General features: G+C 41.8%; 2 protein-coding genes across 5 annotated transcripts in view; one reads left to right on the top strand and one right to left on the bottom strand.

The window, feature by feature from the left end:
• USP50 (ubiquitin specific peptidase 50) overlaps positions 1-7,787 on the top strand; it is a gene marked incomplete at its 5' end in the record, with an annotated part of 46,164 nt that extends 38,377 nt beyond the window's left edge. The window contains one exon of the mRNA XM_079767502.1: positions 7,147-7,787. Coding sequence (XP_079623628.1) covers positions 7,147-7,332 — 186 coding nt within the window. The 3' untranslated portion in view covers positions 7,333-7,787. The remainder of the gene's footprint in view (positions 1-7,146) is intronic.
• A 735-nt stretch (positions 7,788-8,522) lies between these two features.
• USP8 (ubiquitin specific peptidase 8) overlaps positions 8,523-15,259 on the bottom strand; it is a 63,549-nt gene continuing 56,812 nt past the window's right edge. For 3 of the 4 annotated variants that reach the window (XM_079767475.1, XM_079767476.1, XM_079767477.1), the window contains 6 exons: positions 14,999-15,211; positions 13,672-13,882; positions 12,179-12,415; positions 11,323-11,465; positions 9,475-9,607; positions 8,523-9,311 (listed from right to left, as the gene is read on the bottom strand). In XM_079767475.1, the coding sequence (XP_079623601.1) occupies positions 9,126-9,311; positions 9,475-9,607; positions 11,323-11,465; positions 12,179-12,415; positions 13,672-13,882; positions 14,999-15,211 (1,123 nt within the window). In that variant the 3' untranslated portion in view covers positions 8,523-9,125. The remainder of the gene's footprint in view (positions 9,312-9,474; positions 9,608-11,322; positions 11,466-12,178; positions 12,416-13,671; positions 13,883-14,998; positions 15,212-15,259) is intronic. The other variant, XM_079767478.1, reaches the window with a different exon arrangement.

Raw genomic sequence — 15,259 nt, 5'->3', positions numbered from 1 at the left:
GAGACTCCTGCAGCCTCCGTGTCACTCACCCACTAACCTCACTGGTTTTTAAGTCAGAAGTGGGGGGCAAAAGAGGGACACTTCTCTTCCCGGCAGTGGAACCCTGGGCTGTGGGGCCTGGACCCCTCACTCCTTAGGGAAACCTCCACATCCAAGATATCCCTCCTGATTTTAAACTGCCATATATGGATGTGGGACCAGCCAATTCTGTGATACTGCCATATCTCCACCCCTCCTACCAGTCTCGATGTGCTTCTTCTTTAATTCCTGTAATAGGACTTCCATTCAGATAGATTTCAGGTGGTTCTGAATGATGGTTGTTCTGTATTTTAGTTGTAAATTTTGACATCACTGTGAGAGGTGGTGAGTATGGCATTTACCTACACCACTATCTTGACCACAAGCCTTTCCTGTATTTTCTCATTTATGGTTATGGCCTCTCTCTCTCTCTCTCTCTCTCTCTTTTTTTTTTTTTTTTTTTTTTTGCATAAAGAAAACATTTTAACATTTCTTGTAAAGCTAATTTAGTTGTGGTGAACTCCTTCAGTTTTTGCTTGTCTGGGAAACTCTGATCTCTCCTTCAATTCTGAATAACTTTGCTGAGCATAGGTTGCACATTCCTCTTTCACCACTTTAAATATTTCTGCCACTCCTTTCTGGCTTGTAAAGTTGCTACTGAGAAGTCAGCTGATAGCCTTATGGTGTTGCCCTTGTATGTGACTTATTTCCATTTTGTTGCCTTCAAGATGTGTCTTTATCCTTAACCTTTTGCACTCGGATGTCGAGTGTGACTTGACACGGTTAGCATCGGTAGCAGGAATCGAGAAAAAAGCGAGTGCAAAGGGTTAATCTTTGCTATTTTAATTACAGTATATCTTGCTGTGGGCCTTTTTGGGTTCATCTTTTTTTTTAAATATATTTTATTGATTTTTTACAGAGAGGAAGAGAGAGGGATAGAGAGTTAGAAACATCGATCAGCTGTCTCTTGCACACCACCTACTGGGGATGTGCCTGCAACCAAGGTACATGCCCTTGACTGGAATCGAACCTGGGACCTTTCAGTCCACAGGCCGACACTTTATTCACTGAGCCAAACCGGTTTTGGCTTTGGGTTCATCTTGTTTGGAACTCTCTAAACCCTGGACTTGGATGTGTTTCCCTCCCCAGTTTAGGAAAGTTTTTAGCCATTATTTCTTCAAATATACTTTCTGCCCCTTTCTTCTCTTTCTGAAGTCCCTATAATGCAAATGTTATAGTGTTTGATATTATCCCAGAGGTCCCTTGTGCTTTTTTCAATTTTTAAAATTATTTTTTCATTTTGCTGTCCTAATTTGATTTTCATATTTTTTCTTCCAGATCACTAACCTATCCTTTATTAACTAATCTGCTGTTGATTCCTTCTAATATATTTTTAAAATTTTTATTTATTCATGAGAGAGAAACATCAATTGGTTGTTCCACTTACTTATGCAGTCATTGGTTGATTCTTATAATTGCCCTGACTGGGAATTGAATGCACAACCTTGGCGTATTGAAACGATACTCTTACAAACTGAGCTACCGAGCCAGGACCCTTCTAATGTAGTTTTCATTTTGATTATTGTGTTCATCTCAGATTGGTTCTTTATTACAGTTTCTTTGTTAAAGTTCTTTCTGAGTACCTCTATTCTACTCTCAAGTTTTTTGAGCGTCCTTATGACCACTTCTTTGAATTCTTTCTCAGGTACATTATTTAACTCCATTTCACCAAGTTTTTTTCTTGTTTCTTCATTTGGGGTATATTCTGTCTACTAATTTTGTTTGACTTCCTGTGTTTCTTCCTGAGTTAGATGAAGTAGCTGTGTTTGTAGCCTTGCAACAGTGGCTTCTGTGTTGACTGTGTGCTGGATGACTTTGGCAGGCCAGTTGTGATCAGGGTGGGCATGTGCGGTGCCTGGTACGCCTCCTAACCAGAAGGAACAGTTCCAGGCATGGCAGTCTGGTGTTCACATGCGGGTGGTAGCTCCTTATTGTTCTGGGTGTCCACAGCCAGAATGGAGTCTAGGCAGGGCACACTTATGTATGCACCTTTCCTTGTCGTTCTGATCTGGGTGGGGCTGTCTGCTGTTCAGAGCCTGCCCTGTTGCCTAAGCCATGTGTGACGAGGGCTTCCCTGAGTGAGACGTGGCAGCACCCTACTACTTCCACTTTCTCTGAACAGAGCAGGTCTGTGTACACATGCTGCACTTTGCTACTTTTGCACTTTCTCTGGGCATGTAGATCCTGCATGTGCTCACAGCAGCACCCCACTAGCTCCACACTGTCTCTGGATGGGGCATCCCTATGTGGTCATGCAGCAGTGCCACCCTATCTCTGCAGTTTCTCTGGAGGGGACGGCTCTGCACGCAGGTCCGGCAGCACTTTGCTAGTTCTGCACTCCTTCTGGTGGAGGAGTCCTGTGCGTGCACTATGGCACCTTGCTTTTGCTGCTGGAGTGGCTGGGGAGGCATTACAGAAGCACTGCAGGTCAACCAGAGCACCTGGCTAGAACTCCCATCCTCTATCCAAGCACTGGGGAAGCGTAAACAATAGCACTCACTGGTTTCTCTGATGCTGTAGAGCTCTTGCAGTTCCCCCACCTTCTCTTTGTGTTCTCTCTTTTTTAAAATCGACTTTCAGAGACGGTGGAAAGGAGTGGGGAGGGGAGAGACAGACACACATCAATTGGTTGTCTCCCGCATGCCCCCTGCAACTCCAGTGCACAGGCTGGCGCTCTAACCACTGAGCACGTGGGCTGGGGCTCAGTGCTCTTTCTTTCTTTCTGCCCGGCACCCCAAAAACACTTTACATTAGATTCACAGGATTCTGTGGTAATAAATTCCTAGGAATGACTTTTTTCTCTGCCCCCATGCCCTAAGCTAAGACAAGCTTTAAAGGATGGGATTTTTATTGAGGGTGAATCACTTTAAGAGTGCTTGCTAGGTGTGTGGACCTCAATCCAATTCCTCACCTTGCTAGGACCTAAGAGTTTACCTCCTGTCCTTGTGTGACCTTTAAAACTGAAGTACTTTGGTTACAGAGACCAGGAATTATCTTGACTCTGAGGCAGTCAGAGCATTAACCACACATCATGCTACTCTTATTTCCTCTAGTTCTGGCCCCTGGGGTTTACTCTTATTAAACAATCTTTAAAGTCAGCCATATAGTTCAAAGGATGTTTATCATGTTTTATCCAGCATTCCTTACAATTTTATAACCAAGGCTCTCAGGCTATCTAATTATCTCCTACTAGAGGCCCAGTGCATGATTTAATCATGCACCTGGTGCACCAGCGGGCTGTCCGCCGGTGCCCCAGGCCTTCCGAAAGCCTCCAGCGCTGCGGAGGCTTTCGAAAGGCCTTGCGCCGGAGCAGACAGGCGGCCAGGTCCCCCGCTTTGGCCTTTGATCGCGGGGGACCTGTCCGGCTGGCTGTCCGCAGGCACCCCAGGCCTTCCGAAAGCCTCCGGCGCTGCGGAGGCTTTCGAAAGGCCTTGCGCCGGAGCAGACAGGCGGCCAGGTCCCCCGCTTTGGCCTTTGATCGCGGGGGACCTGTCCGGCTGGCTGTCCGCAGGCGCCCCAGGCCTTCCAAAAGCCTCCGGCGCTGCGGAGGCTTTCGAAAGGCCTTGCGCCGGAGCAGACAGGCGGCCAGGTCCCCCGCTTTGGCCTTTGATCACGGGGGACCTGTCCGGCTGGCTGTCCGCAGGCGCCCCAGGCCTTCCGAAAGCCTCCGGCAGCCATGGTACAGACGCTGAGCTCGCGGCGCCAGAGGCGCCGCGAGCTCAGCGTCCTTCTGGCCCAATCAGCTACCCCGGCCACCCTGAGTCCCGCCCCCTGCGCCTCCTGCTGGCCCAATCGTGGGCGTAGCGGAGTGATGGTAATTTACATATTACCATTTTATTATGTAGGATATTTGCTGGAAATGGAAGTCTAGGACTGTCTTCTGTCATTTTTCTTTTGCACATTAAGTCATCAAAACTAAACATAATACTCTAGTTCTGTTCTAATCATTTCAGAACATTACTTCAATATTTGGGCACTACTTACCACCAGATGTTGTTTTTCTCAAATTACATCACACTATTTTGGGCACCATTTTATAAATAAGCATGTCAGTTTAAGGTCACATGGCAAAGACCAAGACTAGATCTTTTAATTGTCAGCTTTGGAGTATTTCTCTAATATGTCAAGGGAGAGAACATAAAGGTCTATGGGAACATTTAATAAGTATGTCCTATGTGCTACCTCTATAATATGAGATACCTGACAATCCTACATAATAAAATGGTAATATGTAAATTACCATCACTCCGCTACGCCCACGATTGGGCCAGCAGGAGGCGCAGGGGGCGGGACTCAGGGTGGCCGGGGTAGCTGATTGGGCCAGCAGGACGCTGAGCTCGCGGCGCCACTGGCGCCGCGAGCTCAGCGTCTGTGTCATGGCTGCCCCGGAGGCTTTCGGAAGGCCTGGTGCACCGGCGGACAGACAGACAGACAGCTCCCCCTCGATCAAAAGCCAAAGCGGGGGAGCTGTCTGTCTGTCTGCGCCGGCGCAAGGCCTTCCGAAAGCCTCCGCGGAGCTGGAGGCTTTCGGAAGGCCTGGGGCACCGGCGGACAGACACACAGCCGGCTCCCCCGCGATCAAAAGCCAAAGCGGGGGAGCTGTCGGTCTGTCTGCGCCGGCGCAAGGCCTTTCGAAAGCCTCCGCCGCGCGGGAGGCTTTCGGAAGGCCTGGGGCACCGGCGGACAGACAGCCAGCTGGTACACCAGGTGCATGATTAAATCATGCACTGGGCCTCTAGTAGCTGTATAAGACAAGACAGGTTTTATTACCCCATTTTAATAGATGGGTGAAGTAAAGCTCAGAAAGGTTAAGTAACTCCTTTAAGGTCCTTTCTTATTGTTAGAGCTAAATTCAGTCAGAATTGACTATAAAAAACCATTTTCTTCCTTCAACACCAGGAATCAGCAACTGTAAAAGACCAGTAAATATTTTAGGCTTTGCAGGCCATATGTTCTCTCCTGCAACTATTTTACTGTTTTAGTGTAAAAGCAACCAGTGCAAAACATAAAAGAATGAGCATGGCTCTGTTCCCATAAAACTTATTGAAGGACACTGAAATCTGAATTTCATATAATATTCATGTCACAAAATATTATGCTTTTGATTTTTTTAACCATATCTCTCTATGTATATATATATATATAAAAAGAGGTAATATGCAAATTAGCTGGGACACCTTAAGGTGTCACGACCAGCTCAGGAGGAGCTGTGCGCGCAGATGGGTGGGAGGGGACTGCATGCGGCTCCCAGCCCCAGCAGCCGCGGGAGGCTGGAGATGGTGGCAGGCCAGAACAGAGACACAACACACAGGGGTGCCTGCTCCGAGCCTCCGCGGCGCAGCTGGGAGCAGGCCCTCAGCGGACACACACCAGGGGTGGGGGTGTGCTCTGAGTGCCGGGTGGCCTCTGCACGTGAGCTGCAGAGGAAACACCTTTTCTGACCGCTCATTGGCTAAGTTCCCTGTACACTGCCACTTGCAGTGTTCTTGGTAACTTGGGTAATAAGAATCCAAGAAGGTGATCTAGGGTTTTTCCACCTCACTCCTGGAGGAAAAAATGAAGGTCCGCTGCTGGAGGGGCTAAGAAATGTCGTAATCTGCCCGAGCTGGTTTGGCTCAGTGGATAGAGCCTTGGCCTGTGGACTGCAGGGTCTGGGTTCGATTCTGATCAAGGGCATGTACCTAGGTTGCAGGCTCCTCTGTGGCCAGGGCCCAGGTCAGGGCTCATGCAGGAGGCAACCAATCGAAGTGTCCCTCTCACATTGGTGTTTCTCTCTCTTTCCCTCTCTCAAAAAATCAATGGAAACATATCCTCAAGTGAGGATAAAAAAAGAGAAAGAAATGTCATATAGGATAAAGGAAGTTGTCATTTTTTCATGGTGAAGGGACTGAAGTCCGTGTTGATGAAAACACCTTGGCGGCTGCGGCGGCTGGCAGTGGCAGCAGCAGTGGGGTGATGGGGGTGGCACCTTCCCCTGCTCAGCCCAGTCACCTCCCACAGAGGGAGGCCAGACTGTGGCTTAAGCCCGCTCCCTACAGGCTTAAGTAGGACATCCCTCATCTACAGGCTTAAGATGGTCCTTCAGCCATCAGTAGGACATCCCCTCGGGGCTCCCGGACTGTAAGAGGGGGCAGGCTGGGCTGAGGGACCCCCCACATCCCAGTGCACCAACTTCGTGCATCAGGCCTCTAGTACAAATATAAGATGCATTCTTCACAGGCCATACAAAAACGGGCAGCAGGCTGGATTTGGCCCATGGCAAATGGTTTGTCAACCCTAGCTCCATGCTATACCACCTTCTGAGATATGAGGTTCTCTAATGTCTTTATTTCAAATATTCCTTTACTGGGTTAGCAGACACAAGGGAAAACGAGAATGGAACAGGTCCTTTTTGGGCCCGCAGTGATTGAGGGGATTGTTGCTGCACACGCTGTACAGTGGCAATATGCAGTGTGGAAATGTCTTGGTCGAATGTTAAATGTCTTTTCATGTATATTCAAAATTAAACTATAAGCTCATTTAGGAAAGATGACTACCTTCTTACTTATTTTTAAATTTCCTTTAATGTTTAATAGTCTATGGTACAGTTAAGTGCCCAGTAAGTATTAACTGATATTAGTCAAGTATTATCCTATTTCATTCACAGATTCTGTTAAGTAGTCAATGGGTACCATATATAGTTGTTCAATTAAATGAAAAACATTATAAACCCTGGCTGGATAGCTGAGTTGGTTAGAGTGTGGTCCCAATATGCCTAGGTTGCAGGTTCAATCCCTGGTCAGAGCACATACAAGAATCAATCAATGAATGCCAAAATAAGTGGAACAACACATTGATGTCTCTCTCCCTCCCTCTCTCTCAAAACAAATAAAAAATTATTTTTAAAAAAATAGAAAAACAATATGGAAGTCAGAATATATGTTTGGTTCAACTGAACACAATTATCATTTTCCTTTAATTTAGTATAAGGGACAATTATGAAAAAGATTTCTTGGCCCTACCTTTTTTGTCCCAATAGTTGGAGTATTTGCATGTAAATACTAAGTCTGACATTCCTTCCTCTCCTAGAACCACTTTGGTGATCTGGATGGTGGCCATTACACTGCTTTCTGCAAGAACTCAGTGACCCAAGCATGGTTTAGCTTTGACGACACACGAGTCAGTGAGATTCCAGATACTTCAGTTCAAACTGCTACAGCATATCTCCTGTTCTACAGCTGCCAGCCCTTTTCTATACCTATAGAAAAATGCTAGGAAAATGGTGTTTCCTGAAAGTTGCAAAACAAGCAATCAGAAACTGGTACTTAAGTTTTGCCTTATTAAATTCTTGCAACTTACTTGCATCACTGACATTTTTCTTTCTGGTGTATTATTATACAACCTTATATAAGATACTAGAGGCCTGGTGCACAAAAATTCATGCCTGGGGCAGCCTGGCCTGCCCCCTCTCACAGTTCGGGAGCCCTCAGGGGATGTCCTACTGATGGCTTAGGCCTGCTCCCCGTGGGAGGCGACCAGGCTGATCAGGAGTAGGCGCTGCCCCCATCACCCTGTCGCTGCTGCTGCTGCCGGCCACCACAGCTGCCTGCCCTTGGCCCTCACAGCCTTCTCGGCTTTGTCCAGAAGGACATTCGGCTGTCCGGTCTAATTAGCATATTATGCTTTTATTATTATAGATGTTACAGCCAAGAAAATGGGTCCTGGCATATTGAAAATAATGCAATGCTAATAGATTGGGGGCCTTCTAACCACTGCAGATTATGCAGTGAGTTCAGGCTTCAAAATTCAATGTTTATTAGGGTGGATTTTTATCATGAAACATCTGATAATTTGATGTATATTTCCAAAAATACTTACTAGAACAAAACTTTTGTTCTAGTGGCGCTGTGTGCTTAAGAATGTGATTGAAAAATATTTTATTGATCAGATAATTTAGCAAAAAACTATGTCTCTTAGACTAATGAGTCCCTGAGGTAAATGATAAATTCTAAGCTCCTCTATTCCTTTTAATACATTACTCTGTAAAGACATGGGGTTCATAATGCAGTTCACTTTGCAGTAATACATGACTCCTATTCCTTTTTATCTCAATTCTAAGAATTCTACTACTCTTGACAGAATGAGTCTCAGTATAATATCTTATTATGACTCCCAAATATGAGAACCCTAAGTGCTAGATGCAGTTCTGGGTCAAGTTGAAAAAAGAGTGGAATTGAATCCTGATGCTAACAAGGTAAGTGAACTAAATTTTAAGTCAGTGTAGTGGGACAAAGAGTGTGTGTGTATAAAATCTATAGTTCTACTGTCCTATATTTGATAATATAAAATTAAAGACAGAACACTTACAAGGTTTTAAATTATTTTTCTCATTAAGATTTTAATATAGGTGTAAATGAAAATTCTCATTTTAAAAAATTAGAGAAAAGTTTCCATTTATTTCTTTAGAATAAAGATTTAGTGCACAAATACAGCCCAAAGCCAAAAGAAAAATAGCTTTGCCCTGTCATTTCCCTAAGAAAGCACTGCAGTTACTCAGAATAGGCCAAAAGAAAAAAAGCAATCCCTGGAGTTCTAGATTTCATGGAAGGACCACATATGATACTATGTACATCGATTTGATGTGCAAGTGTGCAATAAATATATACACATACATTCCTATCTGCTTCATATTCTAGAATATTCATAGATCAAGCTGAGGTTTAGAAATGTGAAAAGGCCATAACAGTGAAAACGAAAACAACGGATACACAGTTTTTAGACCAGTAGAATAATAATGCATAGCTACTTATTTTAACTTTGGAACAAACTAAAAAAGTTATTATGATGTCAATGATACCTCTAAGGAATGCTTACTGCAATACTTGTTAAATGTTATTGGTCGGTTTTTTAATAATAGCACTGACCTGGAATATATGGTATTAGTAACACAGCTCTCATGGTCTTACAATTCCTCTAAATGGCCAGGTAGAGCTGTCCAGGATCTTTATAAGCATTTCCAGAGTTGTGTTGCTCAGCCTTCTAAAAGATAACTAGCTTACAACGTACTCTTAAGTGGCTATATCGGTTGCTCGTGGTCCCAAGGAAGTATAAAAGAGGATATAAGCTGCTGAAGATTTCACAGAAGAAACGGAGATATCAGAAACTTCATGATCATCAAATTTAAACCACCGCTGTCTTGCTGCATTTTTGCAATAGGCAGTGTAGTGACCTCCATCCAGCCCACCGTAGTGATTCTGTGCCAAATGAAAGAGAAAATAAATTCAAATGGAGTTATTTAAAATATGTCAATAATTTCAAAGCTTTATGTTGTTACTTTCCTATAAGATAAGAAACCATTGGAAACATTATTTTTAGTTTGCTCTGAAAGAAAAGTATTTAGTTCAATGATATACTTACTGAAACAGAAAACAAGTTATATTTCTTCAAATTGTTCTTTGGACCAATAACATACTGTGACAAGTCAAGATTTTCTAACGGAAAGTCCACAGATGTCTGTAATTTTTGCTTCCACCTGCCATCATAGGAAAAACTGCAAAGCCAAACATTACAGCAATTATATGACAGGAAAGACATAAGAATGAACCCTAATTCATTTGAACAATCTAGATATTTAACCAGGACCACAAAATCCATTTCAATCACACACTCAGAATTTTAGCAGTGGAGGGACCTATTGAAGACATTTGGTTTCACTGCTATTTTACAAGTGAGGAAACCTAGGCACATAGATATTAAATGGCTTGCCCAAGGTCAAACAGCTAGAGTGGCAGAGGTAGGGCCACACCTTGGTCCCTTGATCTGTAGGCTAGCTTGGACGGTTAGATGTATCCTCTGTAGAGGTAACAGTTCTGAAAAACCCCACTTGTAATGCTAATCTCTACCAAAGTACTGAGGAAAGACTGCAAAGAGCTACTCTCAATTGAAGCTTGCACTTTTGGAGAAACTAGAGCTGGAAACTGCAAGCATGTAGACTAGTGACTGAAATAATGCCATTGCATTATCCTGGCATACTTTGCTCCTTTAAATACCAAAATACGGGTATTTTGGTTGGTATAATATGATTACTTCAGAATCATTTTAAAAAAACCTGAATTCTGAACAATTTATATTCTTAGATATTCTCCAAGAGTAATACAAAGCATTAAAAATTTTAACAGAACAAGTGTGTGATTATTTTTGTAGTGTTTATCTCCAGTCCTCAAGAATTAGAAAAGAATAATTGATCTAACCAATTTTGTTAGGAAATATACACAAAATAAATTTGAACATGTCAATGTTAAAATTAATATAAGAATCTCCAATAATACAAAATGTAAAACAAAAATTATAGCCCAGTCAGGTGTGGCTCTGTGGTTGACCACTGACCTATGAACCTGGAGGTTGTGGGCTCGATCCCCAGTAGGGGGTATGCAAGAGGCAGCTGATCAATGATTCTCTCTTGTCATGATGTTTCTCTCTCTCTCTCTCTCCCTTTCTCTCTGAAATCAATAAAAAATATATATATTTTAAGAAGTAGGCAATGGATACTTTGCAATGGATCCTTTCTCTGAAATGAAGAAAAACATTAAAAAAAAATAGTTCTCAATAAAAAGATGACATTTCCTTTTAAAAAAGTTTTTCAAAAAAATGACTCAAAGTTATCACTCCACAGATAGAATACATAAAGACAAAAGAATTGGAGCAGAAGACTGGAGGCATATTTTACAGCTCTTTCCCATTATTCCTTCTACTACTACAGGCCAGATCTTTTTCACTGTCTGGAAAAATCTGGACAAAACTATGTCTGCACTCAACAATGTCACCCTTAAAATAACACTTTAAAAACATCATTTATTTAATTTTCAGTACAAGATTAAATCTCTTTTATGTTTAGTTTATTGTTTGAATAAATTTTATCTGCTAAAATGTTATACTAAATAACATATTAATACATTTTCATTTATGTTTTGTAATGATTTAAAATTTTTATATTTGAAATGCAATAATTTAGTTTCACTCATGTTTTAAAGACAGAATTACATAAAAGAGTGAGTGGTGGTATCATTTTGCTCTGTTACTGCAAATACTAAGGTGAACTAGAATCTCATCGTTTCTGCCTTATTCCCCTGGAGATACCCTAACCAGAGACATCTTCCTTGATGATGCATCTTTAGCAGGCAATACCACAAAGTGACTTACAATAAAGGATTTAGAATTCCTTCATCTAAACTGTACTAAACAGGTAGAAAATATTGTGCCCTTTACCGTTTCAGATGTACTAAAAGCACAGGTGGTAACTTCCAGATTTCTATCTTTTTTAGAGAATCCCTTCGAGCTCTGCAATGACTGCAGTAAAACCTGTTATTATCTGTGAGTTTTTCTTCTTTGGAAAATAACCTAAGGCAATCCTAGAGGGCAAAAAGAAGTAGTAGATACTCATTAATTCATTTCTTTAACACAATGTCATTGAGCATCTATTCAGTAATTTACTCTGCCTAGATGAAGGGTACAATAGTAAACTAGAACAAAAGTTTCTACCCTCATAAAGTTTATGATCTGGTGAGGAGTGCAGACCAGAGAGCCTTCACTGACACCACAGTGTGGCGAGTGCTGCCTGTGGTGAGCAGAAGAGGTACTGCATCTCCTGAGAGCATAATTCTACTAGGGGCTCAGGGAAGTCTTATTGGAAGAAATGACATCCTCCAAGAAGCTAACACTAGAGATCAACAAGCGACCTACATCACATTGCTGTTGTATGGAAAACAGGATGTTCATTTGATATCCCCATGTAAAGCAAATTCTTATAAAAAGAAGACCTAAACTAAAATCAACATAATTTTCCAAATTAACTTTAAAAACTTCAAAATACAAACTTAAAAACAACAACACACATTATCAGCTCTGAAAGAATATTTAATAAGAAAACAGATCTGAAAAAATTCTTTCTTGGGGAAATTTTTTTCTAACCCACATAAGCCTAATTAAAACAATTTATGTGTTAGTTTTACCAATGTTTATAGGGGTAAAAAACAGACATAAATGGCTGAATAAAGTATATCTTTATATGCATACAAACAGCATTTTTATTCAGTAAATCCTTTTCTCTCAATCATAAACTTACCTGTAATGTACATTTACTAGTGGATGCTAGGGGTAGAGACAAGTACATGAAGGCCTCAAATGTCCTAGACTTTCTGTGACAGGTGAGGCACTGTACTGTGGATTTGAACTGACCCTGGAAAAGTGCTACAATAATGGATTCATTGAGCTGCTTGTGTTTCTGCCAAGCATGTTCTGCTGCTTTAAAGTCATCAAGATGATCATTATTTTCTTCTTTATGTCGCTTCCGATTATCAGCCTGGAAATAAGATTATTTAAACTCTATATTAATATCTTAAAGTCAGCATCGAAATATAAAATGGACAGAAATGTATTAAAGACAAACACTTTGCGGATTTTGAAATACTTCTGATTCTTTTCATAAAGGAGTTCTAATCTCATTAAGCACTACAAAAATTTTTTTTGCCAAAAAACCCACTTTATCAAGAGTGTGACTTGTTGAAATTGCTTAATGAATTTTTATTTAAGAGCACACACACACACACACACTCTAGAGGCCCAGTGCACAAAATTCTTGCACTGGTAGGGTCCCTAGCAGCTGCCGGCCAGGTACTCCCTCCTCCCTTCCCCCAGCCAGCCTGCCCCCTGGTCAAACTCCCGGAAGAACTCTGGTCGAGGGGATAATTTGCCTACTACGCTTTTATTATATAGGATATTCATATCCTCTCACACATATACACAAGGTACATATACAAACACACTATGTTTATGTATGTAAAAGTGTGTGTATAGGGATGTACAGAGGACAGCTTGGTGCTAAAAGGAAACCATAGTGTTTAAACAGATTGGTCATTTATATAGAGATATGCCACAATAATCACCTTTGACATGAATCATTTGTGGTTACATGGAATAATTCTTATTTTAGAAAAAAGTATAATCTCTATATATAAAAGCCTAAGCAACTGGCCAACGGCCAACCGTCCAGTAGCTATGACGCGCACTGACCACCAGGGGGCAGATGCTCAATGCAGGAGCCAAAACCGCATGGAACATGGAACAGACTGATGAATCTCAGGGAGAAGAGGAGGGGGAGGGCGGGAAGAGATTAATCAAAAATCTTATATGCATACTAGAGGCCTGGTGCATGGATTCGTGCACCAGTGGGGTCCCTCGGCCTGGCCTGCGCCCTTTTGCAATCGGGATCCCTCGAGAAATGTCGGAGAGCAGGTTTCGGCCTGATCCCTGCAGGATATCTCTAACAACTATTTTAACATTTATAAATTTCTTACAATACAACCTGCTAACATCTTAGTGAGTAAATACAAATTGTATTTCTCACAATACAACCTGTTAACATTTTAGTGAGTAAATACAAATTGCATATACTTCTTCAAATACTAGACCTATCAGATATATGCGTTTTATAGTTCCACGCATTAATACAAAGTCACTAGACATGATAAACTAGCATTGAACAATCACCAACTATAATTTTAAATTGCTATAAAAATTATATGTTGAACAAACCTAAAGAACAATCAAAATTCTTACTTTATTTAAATCTTCATGGAGACCGTCCATTAGGAACAGAAGCAGTTCTTGTGAATCTTGCTGGCTGTACCCTGCAAACTGGTCATTGATCTTCCCGATGGTGATTTTAAAGTCTTTCGGACTGATATACCTGTACTGTCCTGTCCATAGTGCTTTCATAATTATGCCAAATTCTTCCGCCACTTCACCTTTATGACCCAACAAATTTGACCTTGGCAAATAAAATTACAAAAAAGCAATAAAGGAAGTTGTAAACAGTCAAGGTGCAGTGGGATCTTGATGTCAACATTAAACTATTAACGTACTATGACCTTACACTAAAATACTTATTCACAGGTGTACCGTATTTTCCGGTGTCTAAGACAACTGGGCGTATAAGATGACTGGGCATATAAGACGACCTCCAACTTCTCCAGTTAAAATATAGAGTTTGGGATATACCCGTCCTATAAGATGACACCCGACTTTTGAGAAGATTTTCCTGGGTTAAAAAGTCGTCTTATACACCGGAAAATACGGTATTACCAAATACCCATATGAATCTGACTTTGATTACACGCTTGACTGGCTTCTTTACGGCTGCCAGCCCTGCACTGTCTCTTCTTCCTCATCGACACGCTCCAGTTTATGGCTGTGAGGGTCTAGCCCAGTGATGGCGAACCTATGACACGCGTAGCCATTTCTGATGACACGCGGCCGCTGAGGTGGCTGCATGCCGAGGATGAAACATTTGCTGCTCCTGAGGATGAAACATTTGTGAAATAATGTTTTTTCCTCAAAGTTACACACTACCCAAGTTATGCCCAGTTTTTTGGCGAAGTTTGACACACCAAGCTCAAAAGGTTGCCCATCACTGGTCTAGCCTCTTGCACTGCTCCTTTCCTGTCTGTCCTTTACCTATTAGAAGAGGCTTTTCTCTATATTTTTCTAAAGAAAAAAGTTATTTTCCCCTATCCTACTCTGACTTCACTGGAAGGAGCTGGGTGGTTACATCACTCTTTAAAAAAAAATTTTTTTTTTAAAATTGATTTCAGGGAGAGAAAGGGAGAGGGAGAATTAACCATTTGTATGCCTTAAACGTCTATAGACGCAAGCAGCAGACCTTTTTAAATTAAATTAAAAATATCGTGGCAGTTAACTGGTTAATCATTGACCGGTTGCCTCCTGCACCCATGCTACTGGGGATCGAGCCTGCAACCTGGGCATGTGCCCTGACCAGGAATCAAACCATAACCTCCTGATTCATAGGTCAACACTTAACCACTGAGCGACACCAACTGGGCTATATCACTCTTTTAACATTATATTGCAAAAAGTATTTCTTTACCTGTTAATATCATCCTGATAACAGTTTCGGTTGAAATAATCAGCCAAATGTGTAGCATTACATAGGCACTGCAGTATTGAGTTCATATAACAAGTATTTCCTAAATTACGAAGTCCGGTGAGAGCTGGTCCAGATCCTCCAAACACAGGATTGAGGTTCCGAATCTGAGACGCAGAAAGCCTTGTGATCTCAGTTTTAGGATAGCATGCTGGCCTGAGAAAGAAAAAGCGTACAAGATGTCTTAGAATACATGGCATGTGA

Source organism: Cnephaeus nilssonii (assembly GCF_951640355.1).
Source record: "Cnephaeus nilssonii genome assembly, chromosome: 4".
In the NCBI taxonomy this organism is placed as follows: Eukaryota; Metazoa; Chordata; class Mammalia; order Chiroptera; family Vespertilionidae; genus Cnephaeus; species Cnephaeus nilssonii.
The sequence above is the reverse complement of the archived record's forward strand: the minus strand, read 5'-3'. Positions and strand labels throughout refer to the sequence as shown.